This window comes from Triturus cristatus, chromosome 7 (assembly GCF_964204655.1).
Source record: "Triturus cristatus chromosome 7, aTriCri1.1, whole genome shotgun sequence".
Taxonomy (NCBI): Eukaryota; Metazoa; Chordata; class Amphibia; order Caudata; family Salamandridae; genus Triturus; species Triturus cristatus.
Window position 1 is genome coordinate 463,169,793 of NC_140590.1, and position 25,987 is coordinate 463,195,779.

The 25,987-nt window shown below is 46.0% G+C and overlaps 1 protein-coding gene across 1 annotated transcript in view; it reads left to right on the forward strand.

The window, feature by feature from the left end:
- The window catches only part of TBCD (tubulin folding cofactor D), a 2,329,415-nt gene that overhangs the window by 283,738 nt on the left and 2,019,690 nt on the right, over positions 1-25,987 (forward strand). Inside the window, exon 8 of the mRNA XM_085616794.1 lies at positions 18,836-18,968. Coding sequence (XP_085472920.1) covers positions 18,836-18,968 — 133 coding nt within the window. The remainder of the gene's footprint in view (positions 1-18,835; positions 18,969-25,987) is intronic.

The window sequence follows — 25,987 nt, forward strand, 5'->3', positions numbered from 1 at the left end:
TGACCTCTTCCTTCACAGAGTCCAGCTTGGGCTCCAGGGTACCGCAGAGCTCTCTGATAGCCGCCATAATGTCTCTCAGCGATGGGTCCGGGTCATTGTCTATAGGATCTCCCTGCTTGCGGAACCCTGAGTGCTGTCCTGCCTTCCCATGGCCACCGTGTATTTATCAATTTGATTGGACTGCCCTTGGCCTAGCGGTCTGTGTCGGCCCATGACTGGAGGCGCAGTCCAATCACGCGCGATGGAGGGTGTGCCTCTGATTCTGCTGCTGTATACCCGTAGGGCCTTTGGGTGTTCTCCCTCTCCAGGGGGCAATGCCCGCCACGCTCTGTAATCAGGCGAAGTCCCCACTAGAACGGCTCTCCCTCCGCCTCAGGCCAACTCGACTGGCCCAATCCAGCGCCGCGGCCCTCAGACCAATCTGCTCCTAGGCACGGCCCCTCTTTGCGCATTCAGCTGGGTTTCCCCTAAGTCAATCAAGGCCCACACCTCGTCTGGCACAGTGCTCACCAGCGGCCAGTGCCCGCTCCATCCAGGGCTTGTGCTGTACTGGGACTAGACCCCGCCTGCTCCACAGGCTCCTATGCAAGGAGACCGCACTCTCCACCGGCTCCATGCACGCCTTGAACGTAGTGCTCTGCTTCTGGCCGCGTCGCCCTTGTTGCTCTCTCACTGAGCTTCTGGTGTGGCGTGCGCCGCTCCGATCGGGCCTCCGCCCCCCCGGCGTCCTCGCTGAACTCCGGGACTGTAAGTGCTCTAGTACTATGGGTAACACTGCAACATGATTCCCTCGTACATACCCCCGTGTGCCGCTTGGGTCACACAAGACACAAACCAGGTTGTGCTAAAATTGAGGCATCTAGATATGTCTTTATATATTTTGCTTAGCCTCTTATGTTTTGAATTCCTAAAAAGCATTATATACAAAACGCTTGAGACGGTTGGCACACCATTACACAAGAATTCCATTTTTAATTTTATTTTTATTTTTAATCCGTTCATAACACTAGTCAGATGTGTCAAAACCACCCGCAATTTTGTTGAACTTTTAAATGTACATAATCTCAACATTGCCAAATGCTCACATGAACCAAATGTTAGCAGAATAGCCATTGATGTGTTAATATTCAATTTATTGTATCATCTCCACCAATGCTTCTTTACACCAAATGTATGTTAACATTTTGAATTCTCACTGTGCCACCTTGTTTTGCTTGTTTTCAATTTTGCTTATTTTCAATTCTAACGCACAACCCAAATAATGCGGGATTTATTGACATTATGTTCATAATCCAACTAATCCATTGATTGCCACTTAATTTACCATACGGGTCATCGCGAGACCGCTCCCAATCACCGTTCGCGCTCTAATTGACAGCGCTCCATTTATTCGGTTTTGACGTCTCTGACGTCGCCATCTGAGTACACACACCGGGGGCCCCCAGTAACCAAAGTTTGACGTTGTCACCTAGCAACGTTCATTCTAGCCAATCCAGATCCGCTACCACATCCAATCAGAGTCACGAGCCCTAGTAACCAAAGCTTGACGTGGTTACCCTAACAACGTTCATTCTAGCCAATCCAGATCCGCCACCTAATCCAATTAGGACTCAGAGATCAGAGTCACAAGCGTTTCTAAGCAACCGACACATGACGCGGCCGCACGCGCCAAATCCGGCGCGTTTCCTTCATCATTTAATTGACAGCGCTTGTCATATTCGCTGACAGACTTCGCGAATGACAGGACGCTTGCCTGCGCGCGCTGCTGATCATGAAGTAATTGCTGAAACCGACACCTAATCAGATGGTGAGTGTGCGCAAACTCCTCTCTCCTCCCCTTCCCTGAGTCAGCCGCCTGCCCGTTTTAACTTGGACTCTTGACTGAGTTTAATTTAATTTGTCTTGACAGTGAATCGTCCGTCTGAAAGCCAGAACCTCGTCTATGCTCCCGCAAAGGACGATCAAACCCCTACGCGGATTCGTTCGAATTACTGAACGGAATTCACGCACTTACCAAGTGAGTCTATCCATCTCTCCACAATCACTTGATCATTCTATTAGCCACGACAGGGCTACTTATCCTAATTTTTTAATTTAATCTTCAACCAGGGAGAACAGGATACAACTGCTCTTGCCTCTCCTTTACACATCGCCCTTCAAGCAACATTGGGCTTGCTTATTTTGGTGAGTCCCCACCCTGCATGCACAATTGTAGACGGCATTCAGTCTTTCGAACGCACCTGACCATATTTATTACTATTTCATAGGCTGTCAATCCCTGTCCTGATGAAGACCCGTATTGACTAGCGAATTACGCTACCTTGGGTTGAAACGTCGACACTTATTGAAGGATCAGTTGAAATACTCTGCACAAAAGACTGATTTAATCGACTTGCAGTTTTGATCATTCGCTCAGACTGGCCTTTGCAAATTATTAGTACCCTGGAAAAATCACACTGTATATATTACGCACTTTTCACCACAGCACTGAGCACTTTATGTCACTTTATGCCACTTTGTCACAACTGTGTTTTACATTTGACAGCCATTGTCATTAGTTATTTATGAATGATGCAATTCATAAAGCCTCTTTGAAAAATTACTTATGGTCTCCATGTGTGTTCGTATATGCATATAAATGAAGATTTTTTCTTGAAGCAATACTGTTTACCCGACAGAACCGTTTGTAATATTTTGCAGACGCGAGTCGCGGCGTCTCACCTCCAGCCGCGCACTCGCTAGTATTTGCTGCCGCCGTAGAGACAGGAGGGGAGCACCTCAGCCACATCGTCCATGGTCACCATTCAAGAGAGCCAGCAACCGCCGCACTCCTCACTGACGGGCGCCATTTTGCTGTGTCTGCTCAAGCGGCCCGTACCTCCGTGTCCTAGTGTTTAAATGCCTAAGGGGGGCCGCCTCAGGTCTGCGGTGCACCCCGCCGCCTCCCGATGCCGATGGGTGCCACTGTTGCTCTCGGATGATGTTGGATTGCAGGATTTAAACGCCGACCGCTAGCGCAGTTCACTTAGCGAGCGGCCATCTTTCGCGGCTGCAAGCCACGCCCCCATGGAATGCAATGTTGATGTGATACCGGCAGCATAATTTGGATTGCTATCATTATTGAGTTGAAGTATGTGAGGTAAAATGCAGGATACAGAAATAGTGATGCACCACAATAGGTATGTGGCCCAATCAGATTTAAAAAAGTAGAGGCCGGGTATCTGGGCAAAGTGGCGGAAGGGGGGTGGGAAAGTGAACAGAGGACGGACAACAAAATTTAAAAAGAAGAAATAACCTACATCCACACGCTGTCTGCCTCCGATGCTCCGATCTGGCCCCATGCACTGCAGGCACAGGCTCCCAGAATCCCCTGCAGCCAATCCTTCTCTGCAGGAAAACAGCATCAGGATTGACTGGAGCACTGTGTATTTGCTCTCCCTGTGCCTAGTCTCTCCAAACCAGCAACATAGCTGGGTTTGGAGAGAGCATCCGTGTGCATGACAGTTTGGCCGGCCTGAGACAGCCAGCCAAATAGACATGCACTGATTACAGTGCAAAACATTCCTCCGCCAGCCTGTTATCTCTGGCCTCGCCCCAAGCCTCCGCTCCGACAGCAAAAACCATACAAAAATGAACAAGTGTTTATTATTGTTTTCTGTTCTTTTTATTTTCACTTTTAAAAGCATCTAATAATTTCAGCACAAAACAGACGTGTTTCGCCCAAAGATTGGACTTCTTCAGGGCATGATAATAGGTTCTCTATGTATCTAAGGCCAATGGCCATTCAAAATCCACCTGACAGCACAAAAAATATTTCCATGTCCAAAGTTGGGAAATACCCAAAATGGAACTTGTAATGATCGAAAAGTACAGGCCAATCCGCCCCCGCAGTCATTGCTCCGGGGGTAATGGCAAAGGTTAGGCCCCCAGGAGGACACGGCTGGATGGATCACGGATACTGTAATTACCATGTGTAGTGGTTCTGTTATGCAGGAGAAATGTGAGTTTTTTTTAGTTGAGTTAAAACGCACATGAGGGTGTATTTGTGTGCGCCATGTAAATACACCTTTGCATTAATGTATCTCGCTTGGTTTATATTTCCTCATTTGTAGGTACCTTTGGACTGGCAAATATTAACTGCCTTTGCATCCCTATAATTAAGTGTGCATGCCAAAACAAAATATTTCTGAGAATAGAATCTTCACTGGGGGAGTATTAAATGCTGCTCCGATCAAGGGATCGTTGCCAAGACAGACCTCAGCCCAAGTGTTGGTGCCGCTCAAAGAATTGATGTGATGCGTAAACTGAGATGCATGCGGTAACCACGGGTGAGAGGGTTGGCAGTGCCAGGAGCACAGGCACATCTCCGATTCAGGTCACAACTAAATCTGCCACTGAGACATCGTATGGTCAGTGGGAAATAGTTAGCTATGGGGCATTAGGAAGCCACCTGTGTAATCGGCACGAATGATAAGTCCGTTTTATTGAGCAATATTAAGCCGAAGCAACCTGCTTAATGGGCATTTGCACCGATTATGTGTTATAGGGCACTGAAAAGAAATGCATAGGACATAAGAATGAATGTATTATGTAGTACAGTCACTAACTGTGTAATAGACACTCAGGATAATTATGCGTTCTAATATAATGAGAAGTAATCAATGTGTAGTAGGCAACACTGTGAATAAATCTGAGTTATGGGATACTGAGAAGCAATCTCTAATGGACACTGAGCTTAAATATGTGTTTTAGTGACTGTAGCAATATGTATGACAGATATTTGATATGTGGACAGCAGCGGCTCCTCTGCAATGTTGGAGGAGCGTCGCCCCACTGCCTGGCTCAGAGCTAGCAAATGTAAAATAAAACTGTTCTTGCATCATTTTATTTTGCATTTGCCTGCTTTTAGTCAGCACTGTAGGGAGGGGCAGGCCTAGACATGGGAGGGGTCAGGAGGAGTTCTACGTGCACTCCACTCCCTAAGTGCTTATGTGTGTTTGGCCGGCCATCTCAGGCCGACCAAAACACACATGCGCACTTAGGTTTTCTGCAGCCCAGCTGCATTGAGCAGCTGGGCTGGACCTATGTACTAATAGGTTGATTATCAAAATACCAAAGCGTAGTATGTCACAATTTGACCTTGCTACTTAATATTAATAAGGTAGGTCGCAAATTGCAACCCAGTATGATTTGCTACCATTACATTGATGGTGGCCTACTGGGCTCAGAAGACCACGATGTCTGTGACTGTGTTTAATTTAAATAAAGCAATTGTTTTTTTTATATGCACTCTGTTGTTCTTTAAAGGAAAGTGGAATCTGTAAGAAATTAGGTTATTGGTTGGGGGAGATGAGAACCCTTCTCAAGCAACAACCACAATCCTTGTCGGGGGAACCACAAAAGTCACTAATCTAACTAGTGCTTAACCCTCAGGTAGCTTAGCATGAAAGCAGTCAGGCTTAACTTCGAGGCAATGTGTAAAGTATTAATGCAGCACACATGCAGTAATAAAGTGAAAACACAACTCAAGAAAAATCCCACACCAATTCAGAAAGACCGAGAAGATTTTAATGAATAAAAAGACACCAAAACTAATTTTTAAAGTTTTTAGTGAAATCTTAGCGCCTAAAAGATCAAAGCGTCAATACACACATATATCAGCAGCACATGGCAATAGATCAGACTAGACTAAATTTTCAATCGGTGTGTGCACATCGGACAGTTTAGGGACATGCTGCATAAAGCTATGGGTATATCGGACCACTCCCTGTTGGATTTGTCCTTGCGAGGTCCAGCCAGAAACCAAGTTTTTCCACCACATATGGATCCCTGGCTCTTTAGGGATAACGAATTCCAGGACAAGTTTAGAGAACACACAGAACAATACTTTATAGAGAACACGGGTTCTGTCACTACACAGTGTGTGTTGTGGGAGGCATACAAAGTGGTTTCAAGGGGCTATGTTTAGGTGAGATGGGGGGCAGGAGAAAGGAGCGCCGCACTCGCCACACCGAAATGGAACATGAGATCACTGCACTTGAGGAGCACTTTGGACAGCAGGCGGAGACTGACTAGACACTCAGACATAACCTAGGTCTCAAACAAAAGGAGCTTAGAGACCTGGAAGAAGATGCTGCCCGCTCTCTCACAGTAGCAATGCAAAGGAAGATATATGACGTGGGCGATAAAGCCAATAAGGTAATTGCCTGGTTGGAGAAGAGGGACCGAAACTGGTTGGCTGAAATCCAGGATTTAGAGGGTGCGCGATGGCAGGATCTGAAATAGCGGAGGCTTTTGCTCAATATTATGAAAAGGTATACCGGTCGGCCTCCACCACAACGGAAGAGGAATGCACTAATTCCTTAAAGATATTGCACTACTGACGCTAACAGCGGAAGATAGCAATTCAATTGCTCAAGACTTGACAATGGAGAAGGTTGCTAATGCCATAAGAGAGCTGCAATCATGGAAAGCAGCGGGCCCCGAATGGGCTGCCCGCAGAAATGTTTAAATGCGTAGCAGACACAGTTGCGCAGCCCATGCTTGGCATGTTTTGCGCGGCACGGGAGGAAGGACGTCTACCAGAGGACCTTAGGCTAGCCACAATAGTGGTCATTCCCAAACCGGCTAAACCACCGGAGTTTTGTGGCTCATATAGACCCATCTCTTTGCTCAACTTTGAAGCCAAGGTGCTGGCAAATGTTATGGCCAATAGACTTAGACCCATCATTTCCACAATAATTCACCTGGACCAATCAGGGTTTATGCCACAGAGAAGCACAAGGCTGAACCTGTCAGCTATACGGGGTAATGCATGAGGTGACATCGCTCCCGACGGAGGACGCAGCAGTGCGATCGCTGGATGCCCGTATGGCATTTGACAGCATCGAGTGGCCATACTTATTCATGCTCCTGTCCAAGCTGGGCTTTGGGCCAAGGTTTTGTGCCTGGGTCCGTCTTCTATACTCAAACTCACAGGGGAGAGTTCAGTCAATATGGCGAAAACTAGACCATTCGCGCTCCACAGAGGCACGTGCCAAGGATGTCTGCTTTCCCTGATGGTCTGCGCAATGGCTATGGAGCTGCTGGCAGCATGGGTGCTTAGGGATCTCTTGGTGCAAGGGATAGATGTTGCCGGTGGCTGGGAGGAACGCATCTCCCTATATGCGGATGATATCCTGCTTTACGCGCATGGGCCACGCGACATAATCCACAGACTTATACAGATCTTTAGAACCTTCGGTAATCATTCCGGCTATCAACTAAATTGGGATAAATCATTAGTCTTCCCTTAACGGGTGAAAATCTGCACCTTACGTCTGCATGTCTGGAGCAACAAGAGGAATTTAAATATTTGAGGCACTAAGTTAGCAGAGAGGTTTCAAGAACTCAAATTGTATCCTCAGCTGGAGAGATTACACAGAGATGTGGCAAACTGGCGAACACTACCGGTCTCTCTCATGGGAAGGGCTGGCTTGTTCAAAATACCCCTCATCTGATCACAAACGCTGTTTTTCAAACAATTGAAGGAGAAATACTCACCCTGTTGTGGTCGGGGGCAGCCCCCGAATTGCACTGCGTAAGCTACAACGAGGGGTTTATGAGGGTGGATCGGCGGTACTTGACGTCAGGAGTTATTACTTGGCGTCTCAGCTTGTAAAATTGAATGACTGGGTACCAGCCAATAGGGTGGACTGTCACACAATGTGGCCCCGGGCCTAACCTGCGGCATTGTATAGGGGAGGACGTAAGTCGTATCTCCCGGCACATATGAAGATGGCGATTCAGGCTTGGCGGGTGGCCACAAAGTTACTGGGGTGGGAATCCAAACTAACGGACCAATCCCCATAATGGCACTGTGATCAACTGGCTGAGGTGGGTCGGTTGATGGGCTTCCATAGGTGGAGCCTCATCAGGATCGACAAGCTTGGGGACATCTGGTGGAATGGGACAACAAGTACATTCAAGGGCCTGCACATAGAATATAAGCTGGCCGATCGAGAGTGGTTCCATTATTTACAGCTCAAACACGCCCTGAGGTGCCACATGCCGGAGAGAGAGCAGTTGCCTGACTATTCCCCACTGGAAGACAGATTACTGATGGGTCCAATGGTGGGAAAGGCTGTTACGCTTACATACCGCAAGATCATCAATACCCTATCAGACCCTCTGGGACCCTTGAGGGAGGCATGGGACACGGACTTGGGAGTATTCGAAGATGACGACTGGGTGGAGGCCATACAGAGCCCTAGGGAAATTGCTATACGTGCAAGATTTAGATTAGTCCAATTTAGGATTCTACAAGGTCGTACATTACCCGAACCCTGCAACAAAGATTGGGCCGCTGCGACCCCAGTCAATGTGCTAGAGGTTGTGGGGAGGTGGGCACCTTTTCCACATCCTCTGGGCTTGTCCAAAGATTCAACAGTACTGGGAGGGGTTATCCCTGGTGGTGGCAGTAGTGGTGGGTGTACAGGTTCCAGTTGAAGCACAATGCCACTTACTGGGCGTGACAGGAGAATTAACCTGGCCCAAGCATACTAAAAAATGGCCTGCGCTGACCTCTGGAGCTGCAAAGAAGAATATAGCGAGGGCATGGGGTGCAGCTAAGCCACCAGGAGTGTGGGCCTAGAAGCGAGACCTACACTGCTGTCAGCAAGCCAAACAAGTGGTTTATAGGAGTAGAGGATGCCTCAAAAAATAGGAGAAAGTCTTGACCCTGTGAGTAAAGTATAGAGGTTAATGAACATTGGAGTGGGGAATTGTTAAAATTGAAGGCATTAATGCTCAAGATGATTGGCTATGAATCGTGAGATTTAATTGTTTGTAATGGTACTACTCCCTAAACTAAGGATGCCCTATTTTCAGCCTGTATTGATAATGTATATCAATGTGTATCATGCCACTGGTTAATAAAAAGAATTAAAAAAATGTAAAAAGATCAAAGCGTCAACCAAGGATATATGGTCGCGCAAGACCAGGGCAAAGTCAAATGTTAAGGCAGACCACGATGGTTCATGGGTCAGATATCCAAAGTGGATAGGACCTGTCTCGGCTTACCTTCAGACTTAGAAACTTTCCGGAGAAAAAGTCCAGTAGAAGGTAGAGTTCAGCAAGCCAAGATAGCAACTCTGTCAGAGGAGGAGTTATCATTTTTGGGGAGTGTTGAACGAGGTCTCGGTAAAGCCTTTGATAATGGCAGAAAAAGCTCCAAGAGGCAGAAGTTGAATTTCCAGGCTGAGAATGTTATAGATGGAGAGCCTGTTAACATCAAGCTTGCTGAAGATTTTTACCTTTGTACTTGCACAACTTTTTGAAAGCCAAAAACCTCCAGCGGGACAAAGCTGCGAGAGGGCTCCACGAGGCCGGATACCGTCACTCAGAGGTCCCGCTGAACAGGAGTTGCTGCTGCGAAGTAGAACATAGTGGAAGCTACAGCAAAGTCAAGCTGACTTAGGCTAATCAGCTGGCAGTTATGTCCTGGTTGTCTGTCAGTCCATCTGACACTTTTTGATTAAAACTTTTCTTAGTCCCAACTTTAAGGGTTAGGAAGGAGTAGTCTAGGATCTGAGGGCACCAATTAAGGGGTTAAGGACTAGCAGCAGCAAAGGCCAGGAGCTGGGTTCAAGGTGTATGGAGCTTGTTATGTTCATGTAGCTCACTAGGAGGCTATCCAACTAGACCTTGAAGTCACTCTGATAGTCCTAGCTTCAAACAGCAAGGAAGGCTTCAAGCAGCTGGGTAGTCCTCTGATAGCAGCAGGGCAGTTCTATGGGGGTGCAGTCCTGTGGTGTCCAGGCGGTCCTTCTGAAGTCTTCCACATGCCCAGAAGGGTACTGAAGATGTGTTCTGAGTGTTCAATATTTATACCTAGTGCCAGCCTTTGAAGTGGGGAAATCTTCTAGGCTACCCCACATCTGGTTCTGCAAAGTTATTTCCTTCTCCAGCCATGATTCTAAGAAGTCTGGGGTGACAAAATTAGGCCTGGGCATAGTTCGCGAGGTTTTTCTACGCGGAACTCCACGAAATTACAAAAAAACTAATCGAAGTTCCGCGAGTAGCTGAGTGCAGCTCGAACTGCAGTTTGTGCTGGTATTCCTGCCGATTGGGTAGAAATTCTACCCAAGCGGCAGCTCGCGCTCGCAAACTTGGCATTCGCGAACTTACAGTTCGCGAGCGTGGAAAAAACTCCGCTGCACATTGCGAAGCGGAGCTTTCTGCACTCCGCGAGCTCCCCGGAGTGCAGAAAACACCATGAACATAGCAAAGTTCACCGCCCCGGCCTAGACAAAAGGCTAGTGTTGGGTTCCTTTATGTATTTGCTGGGCACAGCCCTTTGAAATGTAATAGGGCATGAAGCAGCCCTGCCCCTAGTGTTCCTAGCAGGGTAGCACATCGAGACACCTAGTTCCCCTTTGTTTGACGATCTGAGAGTAATACACAAAGCCAAACAGCTAAGGTATTCACAGTCATGTGATCCAGGACACTAGCAGCAAGCACTAAATGATTAGGGCAAGAAAATGCAAACTTTGTAAGAGTGGCATTTTCAGAATTGTTGCTTAAAATCCCACTTTACCATTAAGGGGGATTTTAAATTGCAATTCATTTAAGTCCAAACATCATATACCTATCTGCTCCCAATCAAATGTTAGCACTTATTAAATGTAATAAGATGACCCATTGTTCTCCAATGGCAGCGATAGGCCTTACTGTAGTGAGAAACGAATGTCAGAGTTTTTCACTGCCAGGACATGTAAAACTTAAAAACTCATGTTCTACTTTTTAATTACAGTGCTTTTTTGGGTCTACTGTAGGGGTGACTTATGTGTATTAAAAAATGCAGGTTTAGGCCTGGCAAAAGGTTTATGTTGCCTTGTCGATTTGGCAGTTTTAAAACTTCCCTACAGGCTGCAGTGGCAGACCTGAAACATGTTTTAAAGTGCTAATTAAGTGGGTGACCTAATGAGCGCTGCAGGCACATTTGCAGTATTTAATTTTCAGGCCCTGTGTACATGTAGTACACTATAATAGAGACTTATAAATAAATTAAATATGGCAATCAGCTCTAAGACAATTTTACCATGTTTTAGGGCGAGAGTACAGGCACATTAGCACTGGTTAGCAGTGATAAAGTGCACAGTCATAATACCAACATAAGGAAATTCAATAAATAGGAGGGTTTGTATGCAAAAAGTTTCGTTATTTCCTGTCTCTCTTTATTTCACATTTTCAGGTTCTTTTTCATCTTTGTTACTGTGTTTCCTACATTTCTCTTATTCTTTCTCACTTTTCAGCCGTTCTTTGTCTGGCTTTGGGTCAAGCCCCAGGAAATGAATGTCACCACCTGCATAAATGACTGACTATTTATTTATTGTTTGACAAGCAGTCTTGGGTGAAGAGCTGCAAAACATGTTTTTTGTTGGGATGAGCTATACCATGATGTCTGTTTAAGGAGGGGTTTTTAATAGATGGACCCCGGCTAGTCATGATGTTTGCAGCGGTGACGTGATTGCCAAGTTAATAAAAGGGCCTGTGGAAGTTAGCCTCTCAGGTAGATGAATAACACTGTGTCTATGTTGTACTTAACATTTTTGCTGTGGGGGCCTGGCCGTCATTACTAATCACTGATCCAACAACTGGCGACAAGCGGGCTCCTGTTTACTCATATGCATGCTGCCTCGGCTGCTCGCAGTGTCCGACGCTCCTTGTCATTGGGTTGCGGAGCATCTCCTGTGGCTCCGCTGCACCTACGTGGCCGGCTGACTATCCTGATTCCTGGGCCCCATCCGCAGTGAGATAAGCACGCGTCCTGTGTTGCCAGCGCTTTGGTGTATCAGGTATACCATGGTAACTGCAAGGAGTGCCTATCTCGTCAGGAAGTCACACTTTCTCCTGGTGCCTGCGGGGGTGCTGCCTCATAAACAGCTGGATCCGGAGTACACGGCCGTGCCTGCCTGATCAAGAAGCTGTGCGCTGCCCAAAATGAAGAGTCTGGTAGTGCTGCTCTAGCCTCCTGATGCCTGCCTGCTGCCGTGGCCGCCTCCTCCCTATATCTGTGACAGTTTAAGGTGAGGAGTGCTGTTTTGCCTGTTCCTCAGCCCACCAAGTGGTCACCTGGTGGTTTGCAGAGCAGCCAGCCTGTTGAAAGTTTCCTGCATTGTTTTCCTCCTGCATCCTCACCACATGCACACCTGCCTGCTGCGCAGACCACGCCAGAGGACCATCAACACATGCGCAGACTGCATAACAGACTTTGACACTGAGTACCTGGGCCACATGAACTTTCCTGTAGGTCAGATCACAACTCCCTGGCGCTATTCCACTCCTGTCTTTCTCACTGCTACACCATTTGGGAGTACATGTGCGTAGTTGTGCCCCAAATCAGTGCGCAGTTCCCTGCCCTGGTAGTGATAGGCCCTGGTCTGTTTCGTTATGAACTCAGTTCCCACACTGGAGCCATTTGTGATTGATGGCCCTCTACCGGCACGGACTGTGAAATGGAAGGATTGGGTTGAGCAGCTGGAGACCTGTTTTGCAGCTATAGCACTGGAGAACGACAGACGTCCCATGCTACTACACTTGGGAGTTGCGGCTATCCAAAAGCTAGGGAAGTCTGTCATGGAAGCCAGCCTACCTTTCACATATGTGACTTTGAAACAGGTGTTAACCGCCCACTTCAAACCCTTAGCAAATCCTGATTACGCTAGGCTCCTCAACTACCTGAAGAGTTGGTGGGCACTTACTACACTCCACTCCTAGACCTAGCCAGTACCTGCACCTTGCCAGACGCTGATGATGAGATTTGGGCTCAGTTCATTGCAGGATGTTTCTCAGTCAAACTCCAAGAGAGAATTCTTCAGGTCCCACAGATGCCGATAGCCGAGATGCTGACAATGGGTCGGTCCAAGTCCAAAGAACTCTCCAAAGTGTGAGCAGCACACATGGAAGCAGCTCTGCAATGCCAGATGAAGACTTAGCCTATCAATGCCGTGGCTGCTGTAAACACTGATTAAAAGAAAATATGCCTAGAACCCAACTCAATGCCTAAGAGGTGTTATGGCTGAGTGTGTGGGAAGGGGGTGGGGGAGTCCTACCCGCATCAAGGGCCCCGTCCTGCTCACGGAAAAAAGTGCTCAGCCTTCAACAAACCCAATCATTTTGCTAAGGTATGCCGATTTTCCACATTCAAAAGAGGACAGAAGACCAAAGCAGTGCATGCCATGCAGACTCTAGATCTGCCAGAGAAGGCAGAAGATATGGATAATGATGACATAGAAGGAGCAGTTCATGTCATCCACGCTCTGAAGTCCGGCGGATACCCCCAAAGACACATCTCGAAATTCAACATCTTTCTGGCAGGGCATCAACTACCGGTGTTGATCAATACAGGGGCTTCGATTGATATCCTGGCAGAGGATGTTCTGAGGACTCTGCCCATACAACCAACCTTATGCCCCATGTCCACCCAAGTCTTTGCGTATGGATCATCAAAGCCGCTCCCACTGGCAAGAGTATTCTCGACAGAGATCAAGCATGAGTCTCACTTCACTCGTGCCAAAGTGTACATGGCTATGGGTGGCACCGGAATGCTGCTGTGCTGCCGGACAGCAGAGCGTCTTCAACTAGGTGCTTTTGCCTTAGATGTCCATATGGGGAGTGTGGACGAACTGCTGAATTAATTTTCAAGGACATTCGATGGTATAGGATGCCTCACAAACAATCTCATACACCTGCACATTGATAACTCCATCCAGCCTGTTGCTTTGAGGCACTGTAGGGTGATGTTCCATCTATGCCCCAAAGTTGAGGCAGAGGTACAGAAGCTGGAACAGGTGGACATTATCGAGAAGGTTGATGGCCCTACACCCTGTGTATCCCCAATTGTGGTCGCGTGAAAACCCAAGCAGCTTGGAGAAGTAAGAATATGTGTCGTCATGCGCCTGTCCAATCTGGCCATCCGACATGAGCAACACCTGACACCCACTGTTGATCACATTGTGGCTGAGGTTAGTGGCTCGAGGTGGTTTTCCAAGATGGATCTCTGAGCAGGTTATCCTCAGTTACTAATCGCACCTGAATAAAGAGCAATCACCACCTTCTATACCCATGTGGTCTACAGAGGTATAAGCGCCTCAGTTTTCGACTATCAAGTGCTGCAGAGGTATTTCAAGACACCATTAGAGGGGCGTTGGATGGCTTTGCAGGTGTCCTCCATGTCAGCGATGACTTTCTGCTGCACACCCCAATGCAAGAAGCACACCTGGACTGTCTGAAGGCAACATTCCAACGACTAAAAGACAACTGTCTCACACATTACAAAGAGAAGTGTGTCTTTCTTCAGAAGGAGGAAGCATTCTTTCTCTCAGAGGAGGGAGTTATGCCAAATCCCTCAAAAGTCCATGTCATCCAAACCGCTTCAGCACCCACTAGTGTCACCAGAGTGCACAGTTTCCTAGGGATGGTTTTACACTGTGGGCGGCTCATCCAAAACGAACTGCCTTCACTGCACCACTGAGGGACTGACCAAAGCCAATACTCTGTGCAGCCTGGGACCTTCTCTAGAAGAGGCAGTTCAGGCGACCAAGAAAGCCTTATCGGCAGACACTACATTGATATATTTTGATACCAGGCATGAGTCAAAGCTGTCTGTAGATGCAATTCTTATTGGTCCCTGGGCTGTACTGTCGAAGGAAACAAACTAATGGCGAGTGGGCTCCAGTAGCGTATACCAGTCGTGCTTTGACAGAGACTGAGCAATGCTACTCTCACAGTGAAAATTAGGCCATTGTGGGGCACTGGGGCTGTTGCCACTTCCACCTGCACCTTTACGGTCAATTGTTTATTGTTCATACGGACCACAAACCACCGGTTCCTCTCATCACTGGGTCCTCCTTTAAGCCTTCCCTGAGCATTGAGAAATGGATCCTCAAATTGCAGGCTTACCCGTTCTCAGTGGTATATCGACCTGGTGCCCAGGATCCTGCAGACTATCTGTCCAGACATGCCAGGCTAGCCACATTGGAATAGGATGATCATGCTGAAGAAATATAGGAATATGAATAAATGAATGAATACGCATTTATATAGCGCATGGCTACCCGAGGGCAACCCAGCGCGTGATGTGGCACCTCAGTCAATCAAAGCACAAATCAAGGGAAGAGAAAGGTTTTCAGCTGTTTCCTGAAATTGAAATAATTTGATTCTAGGCGAATATGCTCGGGAATTCGGTTCCATAACGTAGCTGCATTGTATGAAAACCGTCGGCCTCCTGTGCGAACTCTCTTAATCATGGGCACTGAGTAAGCATTTCTGATTGGATCTCAACGTCCTATTGGGGTGGTATAGTTGCACCATAGATTGAATCAATGGGGAGCCTTTTGCAGAAATGGCTTTGTGAACAATGCACATCGCCTTAAAGCTAATTCTGGCCTTAATGGGAAGCCAGTGCAGGCTAATAAGGGCTGGTTTGGCTGAATTGCGTTTAGGGATGTTCATTAATAGGTGGGCAGCAACGTTCTGAACAATTTGCAGTCTGTTGGTAGTTCCCTGGGGCGCTCCTAGATACACTGCATTTGTATAATCCAGTCGCGAAAGTATCAGCGCCTGAACTAACACCCGTCTAGCATCAAAAGGAAGAAGCAGGAGAATCTTCCTTAGCATCCTGAGAAGTCCATAACAACTAGCTGCAACTTTACGAGCCTGTTCTTTTAGATCCAACTTGCAGTCGAGCCATACTCCCAGACTCATTAATCTGTTGTTTTTGGTACATTTGGGGGGCCCAGACAACTCCGCAATATATATTGCTTGGTAGTGGAACGGTCCTGACCTTGGCATATCCATAGAAGACATAATTCGGGCTATGCCCAGAGATGAATGTCTCTAGTTAGCCATCTCTGATGTATCTTCCGGGACCTGGCACACTAATTCAAAAGATCTCTCATCGCACGGAGGAAGCAACACTGACGCTGGCTTTGCTACACTATTTCTGGTTGGATCTAGCGGTGTCAGCAGAAGGATATGTGATGAGAGAGCCCGTTTGGTGATTCAGAGAGGTTTTTAACAACGGGGATGGAGGAGAGAGAATATGACGAGGGGTGCTTGCCGTCTGAGGAGCCAGATTCCATTGTCCCTGCTACTGCGCCTGCCAGCGATGAATGAACATCAGCAGCCAGGGGATTTGTCCGGTGTCTGCAAGGATTCGGGAAAGGATAGTGTGAACCCATCTGCACGTCTTGAGGTTCATTTGACGCCAGAAGGACCAGGAAGTGAGAGTGGAACTCCCAATCAACACGGAACTGAGAAGTGCCATCTCAGGCCACGGCGCATGAAGTGATCCCATCTGAGCGATTATTATTTTTTGGGGTGGAGTAAGCCAGTTCATGAGGATGTGTTGCTGATTAATGCAAACACAAGGAGATGATGGACGGAGTGCTGAAACTTTCCAGACACTGTCCCCCAGTCACAGATCTGGGTTGAATCAATCATCATTCTTTAGCTCACTTTGCCTCCCCAGTTCAGACACCGCTATATCCAAATCAGTCTTGACCCTGTGCCTCATGGGAACAGTCCAGCCCGAACTGCCAAGCCATGTCTTCCCTGGACCGGAAATATGCATCCTGGGACCGGTTTTGGGCTAACAGCCCTCATCAGTCAGGATAGCTTGAATCCAGTGGCAACGTGAACAAGGGACCCACTTCTGGGCATACCCTGCCAACATAGCGCGAACAAAGCAAACACAAGGAAATGATGGACGGAGCGCTGTAACTTTTCAGACACTCACCCCCATCATCATTCTTTAGCTCACTTCGCCATCCCAGTTCAGACACCGCTGTATGCAAATTAGTCTTGACCCTGTGCCTCATGGGAAGAGTCCAGCCCGAACTGCCAAGCCATGTCTTCCCTGGACCGGAAACAAGCATCCTGGGACCGGTTTCTCTTTGTTTGCCCTAAGTTAGCAGGGTATGCCCAGACGCGGGTCCCTTGCTCACTTTGCCACTGGATTCAAGCTAGCCTGGCTGATGAGGGCTGTTAGCCCGAAATCGGTCCCAGGATGCTTGTTTCCGGTCCAGGGAAGACATGGCTTGGCAGTGAGGCACATGGTCAAGACTGATTTGCATATAGCTGTGTCTCAACTGGGGTGGCAAAGTGAGTTAAAGAACGAAGATGGATTCTGCCCAGATCTATGACTGGGGGTGAGTGTCTCTCTCTCCCTCCATCTCTCCCTCCCTCATTCCTTAAGGTCGAGCATTCAAGACCTGTTGTATATACTTCAGTATATACTTTAGTGTATACTTACATGTATGTGTACTTTGTGGGCTCTGCAGATCAGCCCTAGGACTTGTCTGCTTCCGCTTAGGGACTTTTTTTCTGTTTTCTGCCTCTATTTAACTGTATAGATGAAAATGACCAGCAGAGGTCCGTAAAATACCATAATTGCTTTCTGCTGACGGACTCTCTTTGTTTTACATTTTTCTGGCAACTGCCACTATTTAGCTTTCTTGATAGAAAACGACCAGCAGAGGTCGGTAAAATACCAGAATCACTTTAGCATTCTCTAGATTCCAGTCCATAGAAATTGTCTTCCACAAGCCCCCTTAGACTATTTTTTTCAAATCTTGTATATCCAGTGATGTGACCTCCGAAGGCCCTGCTTATATATTAAAAACAGAGCTATGGAATGGTGTCACACAGTTTGGTGCATAGTTTCTCTCGATGTTATAGAACAGCAGATGTTGCATCACCCAGGCAAATATGCTGCATAGCTAAATACATATAAGATCCCAAAGGCGAGACCGATTGCATTGCAAATGCTTGTTTTGTTTTTGCATTCCTCCAAGCTCCGTTCTCTCTTTCTCTCTCTCTCCATTTTCTTTTTGTTTTTGCATTCTTTCAAGCTCAGTTATTATGTGATGTCAAATGTAGTGGTACTCCAGTGCAGGAGCTGTTGTGTTTTTGAGTCTGGGTAAAGGAGCGGTGACGTGACTGCTAAATTGATAAAAGGGCCCGGAGAAGTACGCCTCGATGAATATCTATCGTGCTGCACCTAACGTTATTGCTATGGGGGCCTGAGCACCGATCTAACCTTTGTCCTCAGAAGTGAGGGGAAAGCAGCTTCGTGCAGATTAGTAGTCACGGCTTATTTCCGAGATGTGTGCAGCGTCACGCGCCTGTCGTGTATTGTTTGACATGTGTACTTCAAATGATGTCACTTGTGGGAGCGGCATACACAGCTCACATTTCTACTTTGAGACCAGGAAGTGCAACACTTCAGTCATAAAACTGGAAAAATATATTCCCGGAAGACTGTTTTTATTTTTCGCTGCCGCTGCTTCTTTCAAGCTGTCCACGGGCATATATAGACAATGTTCGTTGGTGTAAATACTATCTTTGAACCTAGCTGCTCAAAATTACCTCCTTTTTTATTAAATTATGTTAATGCGATTAATCTTAATTCACGTAAAAGCATAACCCGAAGATATCGAGCGCTTTACATGAGCACCAGTTACTTTACAGTAGACGCATTCATTTTGATAGGGACGAGGAGATTAAGTGATTTGCCCAGAATCACAGGATGTTTTTACGTGCTTATTTGCTATTGTTGAGTGCTTCTTAAAGTAAAGTGCAAATATCCAAGATCTTGCTTGCATGCGTAAATCGTTGATGCAGCTTTTTGACAGTAATAATGTTTGCACCCATTTGTTCAGAGAAAGACCATCCCACACCTAAGGAACTAAATAAAACCCGTTGTGGCAAGCAGGAAATATTGAGTTACAAACTTGATTTTACTGTTTAAATGAATTCTGTTTTGTTTTTCTCTCTTAATATCCTCCAACAGGTTTATCACTCGCCCTGATGTCAAACAAAAACGAATGGCAGATTTCCTGGACTGGACTCTTTCAACATTATCTAAATCCTCCTTTCAAACCATGGAAGGCACCATTGCAATCGACGGCATGCTGCAAGCCCTGGTAAACATTGCTTTTCCTTTCAAATGCATCCTTGGCATTTACCTCCATTTACTTTGAACCTGATGCAAGATTAATTTGTGACTATGTACAGTCATGAGTTTCATCTTCGAGTCACTCCCTCAATTGCAATTTACACAGGGTGTTTTCTGTTTCTGTCTAAATTGCCTGTGGTCATTTGGATTAAGGGACTTGGCATCTTCAAACAATCTCAGAGTAAAACTATGTTCCAGCGGGGTTAATAGTTCTATTTGAGGAAATGTATACATACAGAGCAGGGCCTTTCTCCATTTCAGCTAAACATTTGTCCTTAGACAACCAGTACATGTAGCAAATGTTTCTTATCACTACTTTTACTCATCGCAAAGCCTTTCAGATACTTTCAACATTAAATCATGAAAATTAAAGGCCCCCACATTTAGCATGCGAGTTACTGCAAGCAGAATGACTGTGGAATCCTTACACCAGATCCTACATGTACTGAAAGTCAAACCTCGAGGAATTTGCCCATGGTAAATGGCTTGCAATTGGAGAATGACCCGGGGAAATTAATGCCGAAACAAATATTTCTGTTATTACCCATGGCATGTGGGTTCCAGAGGGATTTACTTGTAAACCAGGTGAGACGAAGACCTATGGTATCTGTAATTCCCATTGAAAGATAATGCACCACTGTTACTATGTTACAAGTAATAAGATCACAGTGTACTTATTTACTTGTTTTAGATAGCACTATACGTCTGGCTTTATAGTCCTCTTAGTGTGCTTTGTCACACATCTCGATTTAAGGTAAGTGGAAAAAATCCAGGAGTTATCATAGACGTCGTGGTGGAGAGCAAAATATTTTAGGACTAAGTAAGGATCTCTAGAGTGATTGGCTAGGGTGGAAGTAGTAATTGATGGGAGAGTGGAATGTGTACTGTGGTTTCGGATTATTTGAATTACCTGGTCTTCAATAGCTTCCTGAATACTTGCTGGATTGGTACTCCTTCCTAGGAGAGATTTCGGATCTGGGGCTGTGTACTCCGAGATTTGCCATATGAATTTCTACCAGCATATTTTCTAGCTGTGTTTTGATTTCGAGATCCTTCTTCATGCTTAGAGGGTGTTGAGCCTTTTTGAATTCCAGGGTAACTGTGCTGCAGAAGCCCGTCTTCATCTATGAAGGATTTTGAATGTAATCTTGAAGTATTCCAGGAGCCAGTTGTGTGGGTATCAAGTGGGATTAATGTGCACATGTTTATTTCATGTTGAATCCTAAAAGCAAATATCCAATTCTTATTGTTAATTTCTTGTCCAGTGTTTGGTTATGCAATGGTTTTTTCATATTTCTTAGTGGACGTCTAATGGTCTTTGATCAGTGATTTGTTGGTGCTCATGCACTGTAAAAAAAATGCAGTGACATAATGTGCTACATTGTTTTTCAAACCCTGTTTTGATGAGGCGTTGTTTGAATGTGATGCCCTTGCAGCTGAGTTTGCACTGGTTGCTGAGGTTTTGCGTTGGTCCCTGGAGGCTAGGTTCTCTGGCTATCTAGGACATGCAGCATGGTCGAAAGTAAATGTAGGAAAGTAGGATCTGCTTCTTATGGTTACCCCCACTTTTTGCTGAATGTAATACTGTATTTGACTAGTCTGGCTGGGATCCTGCTAAACAGGACTTCAGCCTATCGGCTTTCTTCCTTAAATTATTATGATAAGTACTAGGTACACACCAGATTGGATACTGGGGTACCCTTGTCAGTCCCTAGTATATGGTACACCTGTAACCAGGGCATAGGTACCCCAGAGGCCTCCCATGGGCTGCAGCATATATTATGCCACCCATGAGAGGCCATGCAAAATGGAACTACAGGTCAGCCATTGCAGCCTCTGTAAGCTGGTGCTTGCACCACTTACGAAGATATAGGTTTACTAAATCTATAGGTCACTACACTTAAAACCTATCAGTCACCCCTCTAGCAGGCCTTGAGAATCCTGAAGGCAGGGTGGTGGGTTTTAAGTGAGATGGTGCCCCTGCAAGAGCAGAACACCCCTGCAGCCTTCGCAGATCATTCTCCCTGGTTGTCGGTGATGCAGCCAGACACATAGGTAGAGGTGCATTATATGCTTTCGTAAGATGCGATCTCAAACGGCTGCAACAAAACATGTTGTGTTTGGTATCAAACACCCTGTAATCATACCTCCACACCGGTAACCTGTGTGAGAGGTATGATTCCACCCTTCTGAAGTGAGCTTTGTTGGGGTCCCTGGTCTTCCCGGTACCAGCCTTCTCAACCCAGACAGCCCAAAATGGTTGCTGCCAACCAGCGAATCATTTCTGCTCTCTTGCTGCTGCGCCAAGCTCGAGCAGGGAAAGGCAGAACAATAGGCATCCTGTCACAGGGAGGTTTGACCACTTCCCAGACAGGATTTAGTGTATTAGGGCTGGGTAGGTGCACTTCCTAAGTGCCTGAAAGTCTGCACAAGGGGCACACTTGGTGTCCCTGTGTATAGTCCATCTCAAACCAGTTCTGCGAGCTGTTGGCCCCCGCTCTGTCACAAAACTGGACGAAGAATATGGGAGTAACCTCCCCACAGTCCCCATGAATCTGTCCAACCCTCTCCCGTAGGTACTTAAGGGCTTACCTGGCTGTAGCACACTAGATTCAACGTGGACAAGATTCTGATCAAGAAACCCCTGACCTTCGCCTGTCTGGACACTCAGGACTTTGCTGGACTTCATTTGGGCCCAACTTCGTCTCCCACTCCGTCCAAAGCATTTTCTGTGCCCGTGTACCATACAGGCTCCGTGCAGGACCTGTGGAGCATCAAAGACAACTGAAGACATCTCCCTTGGAGTGAAGGAGTCACTCCCCTGCAACCGCGGGCACTGTAACGCAACTGACCGGTCTGCTGATCCTGACCTCCTGTGAACTCCGAAGGCTCCAGCAACACAGGAGGTGGGTTCCACGTCCCTCGATGTCCGAGCTGCCCTCTCATCAACTTTGAGGTCAGAAAACCCTCGTGGGGGCTGCAATACTTATACCCCTGTGTACCACATACTTTTACAAGTGCATATGCTTGTTGCCATTCCCAAAACAAGTTCACTGGGCTCCGAGAAGCCCCGACCTTTGACACCATTTCCACCAAAGAACTTTTCCTCCTCGCACAGAGTGATCCGTGGGCTGTTGCTTTGTAATTCAGCCCGAGGTCCCCTTGCGACTCCTGTCCCTTCGGTCTGTGGGTCGTCTTGAGGGTCTACACTGCTTTTCTTGGGCTTCCCTGGTTGCTTCATGCCTGCTCCTACTTCCCTGTGTTTGGTGAGTCGCCTGGGCCTTGCTGGTCCGAACCGTACCTGCTCCTGACCATCTTCTTGGATTGCCGCTGCCAAGGCTTGTTGGTGCTCCAGCCGGACTCTGGCTCCTGGTCGTCCTCAATGTCTTCTGATCCCGGTGGCTGCAGAGTCAAGAACCCCCTCAATGCACCTGACATCGGTGGGCATTCGTCTACCGTGCCCCTGGTCACTCCTGAGTGACTCACTCTGTCCCTTCTGCTTTCAGGTACTGTTCAACACGAATCCACCTTTGGATTACAGCTGACACTTTTCTTCTTCCCCTCAGTGGCATGTCCATAAATTCCTCCATTGAGATCAACGGCAGTTTCCGACACCACTTCAGCCCTATGCAACCGGCTTCCCTGGGATAGGTAACTCTGGTACTACAGTATCCATGGGTGGGATGGCTCTCAACCTCCTAGGATCCAAAGGACTTCCTCGTAAACCACTGGGAAGGGTCCTTAAACTTTAAAACTGCAACAGTGACTCTTCCATTGAATTGTATGTAGCACGTGGTCGTGTTCTCACACTGCACCCGTCCTCTGTGGGGTCCCTACTTACTCACCTTGGGTAGTTCCTTGGGGTCCCAGCGATTCTCCATCCCTTAGACACTGTCTTGACTCTAGTCGTGGTTCTTATAGCACTATTTTAGTATATGGTTTGGTCTCCCCTGGAGCCTACTGTGTATTATTGCTACTTACATTTGTTTCTGTGCTACAGTATTGTGTGCCTTGTGTTTATCTGCGTGTAGCAGATACTGTGAGGTATTTAGAGTGTGTTATAATAATACATACATATTTTTATAACTACTGTGTGGTTCTCCTTTCATTTAACCAATACAGTAAGGTTGAATTCTGGTAAAACAAGCTGCTTAACATTCTTTCAAGACTAAGCCTGGAGGCTGCTCTCCACAGCTACCACTTGGATAGCTTTCTAAGGTTATCTTTGACCTCTTAAATCACCATAAGGGTTGTTTGGACGTGTGCAAGGTGCCCACTTTAGTTAGTGAACATCATATACCAGGCCAACTTCTCACAGTAAAGCTGCAGGTGTCAGTGCCTGCACTTCCAATATCAAAGTTGTGGTGGGGCCCACTCTTCCCGCACCATATTGGTTTAAACTTCTTTACAAGTTTTTTTTGTAAATGTTCTAGTGAGGATAATTTATTTGTTTTTTTCACAAAAGAGGGTGCACCAGAGAAGAAGTCCAAATCATTACAGTAGTTCCATGTAGTTTCTTTTATTCTACAAATATAGTCACAATTGGACATCAGCCAACGCCTTTTGTTCTATACAGTGGAACTTCGTCAGGGCAGTCATGTACACGAATAAAGGTCCACAAAATCTCAAAATGGCCTATAAGCCAAAAAGCAAATCCACAGTCCTTGATATATTCAGTCTCGATCAATCATGAAACTCGATCAGTAATAACCAAACAATCCAAAATTGCAACAATCACTGGTAAGAAAAATGTTTGCAGTACAAAGAAGGTCGAGGTCTCACAATCCTGGATCAGATGTGGTCACATCCAGACATGATATTCTGGAGTGCTTGATTCAGTCGCCCGGCCAGTTAGCCCAAACACAAAATTTATTGGTTTGTCTGATGGAACATACCATTACTTAAGGTCGAGTGTTAGTGAAATATTTATCCTAAGCCTATTCTATTTTGTGGTTTTCTAAGATGTATTGGTCAGACTAATTGCTTTTTTATCGTTTTATTTTTTAGTTATAATTTTTTTCTTGTCCCTGAACAATTTTACAGGGATATAATATAAAAGTCTGAGAAATTCAACTGAAAATGTAAGGAGTAAAGGTAAAAAAAAAGTTTAAAAAGATAAATAGACTACGCATACAGAAAAAAGTGTTACATACATTTGTTTATATATTCCTATGTATCTTAACCCTTTCACTGCTAGGCCTTTTCCCCTCCAGTGCTAAGCTGTTTTTTGGCCATTTGAGATATTTTGCGGTTAGGACTCCATAATTTTTTTCCACATAATCTTTCCATGCCAAATTTGCCTCAATTTTTTCCAACACCCTGGGGATTCTAAAGGTACCCAGGGTTTGTGGATTCCCGTACAGGGGACCAAGAAATTAGCCAAAATATAGCTATATATTGGATTTTTGGAGGGAAAATGGGAAAAAGTGCTTCAGAAGAAAGTGTCTGTTTTTTTGCTGCAAATGGCATCAACTAAAGGTTTGCGGTTCTAAAATCATTTTTTTCCCAGCTCTCCGGAACAGGCAGACTTGATTCATAAAACCAAATTTCTAACCACAGTTTTGGCATTTTACTGGGAGTTTTTCCTATATTTTGTGCTTTCAACCTCTTTCCAGTATGTGGTGGAAATGGGTGTGAAACCCATGGTGGATCACGGAAAGGTATACATTTCTGAAAACTAGACATCAATCTGAATTCAGCAAGGGGGCATTTGTGTAGATCCTTTAAGGATTTTCCAAAGAAGCTAAGTGTTGCAATAAACAAATTTTGAAAATTAGTAGGAATTAACGTCCATTTGCGGCAACGTTTTCATTTGTAACTTCTTGTCACGATGGCCAGTTTACAAAAGCAATATATCATTACATCTTCTAGACTCTTCTGGTTGCGGGGAGATATAGGGTTTGTGGAGTTTTCAAGAACATGAAGTACCAAGAGCCAATACCTGAGCTGCACCTTGCAATGGTTTTTAATTTTGTTCTGGGTAACTATCGAGCAAATCATATGGTAAAATAAGAGTTAAAAATTGTTATCAAAGGAACCTATGTATTTCAGAAATGGAGTTTAGAAGCAATGGTTATTTGCACATCTCTGAACTTGTGGGTACGCATACTAGCATGTGAATTAAAGGGCATTTCTCCAAATGTCTTCTTTCTTAAACACTGGCTTACATTTGGAAGGCACAAATGCAGACAAATACAATTGGTAATAACACTTGTTCTACTTCTCGGCGTTCCCCTAAGTTTCCTGGTAAAAATGGTACCACATTTGGGTGGGCAGGCCACCAATAAGAAGGGCCCAAAACGCAGCTAGACACCCACATTTTACCACTGAAAACTGTCCCTTTTTTTGGTATGTAGCTAACTAACCGTGTATTTGGGGACCCTAGCTCAGCCACACCTAAGGAAACCAGCAAACCTGTACATTTAAGAAAAAAAGATACCTAGGAGAATCCAGGGTGAGGTGACCTGTGTGGCTCTCACCAGGGTTTCCTACCCAGAAGCCCTTGCAACCCTCAAATGGTGCCTAAAAACACATTTTCCTCACATTTCCGTGATGGAAAGTTCTGAAATCTGCAGGGAGCAACTCATTTCACACCACCTACTATTCTCCCAAACCTCCTCCATTAAAAATGTTACCTTACTTTGTGTAGGTAGGGCTAGTACCCACGACAGGAAAGGCCCCAAAATGCAACATGGACACATCACAGTTTCCACTGCAAACCTGTACATTTTTTAAAACTATATACCTAGGAGAATCCAGGGTTAGGGACTTGTGTGTCTCCTACCTGGTTTCGCTACCCAGAAGCTCTTGCAAATCTCAAACTTTGTCTAATATTACTCATTTTCCTTGCATTTCTGTGGCGTAAACATCAGGAATCAGCAGGAATCCACAACATTCCTTCCATCCAGCATTCTCTCATTTATCCCAATACAAATGCTGCCCCGCTTGTATGGCGTGCCTAGTACCCACAACAGGAACAGATCAAAC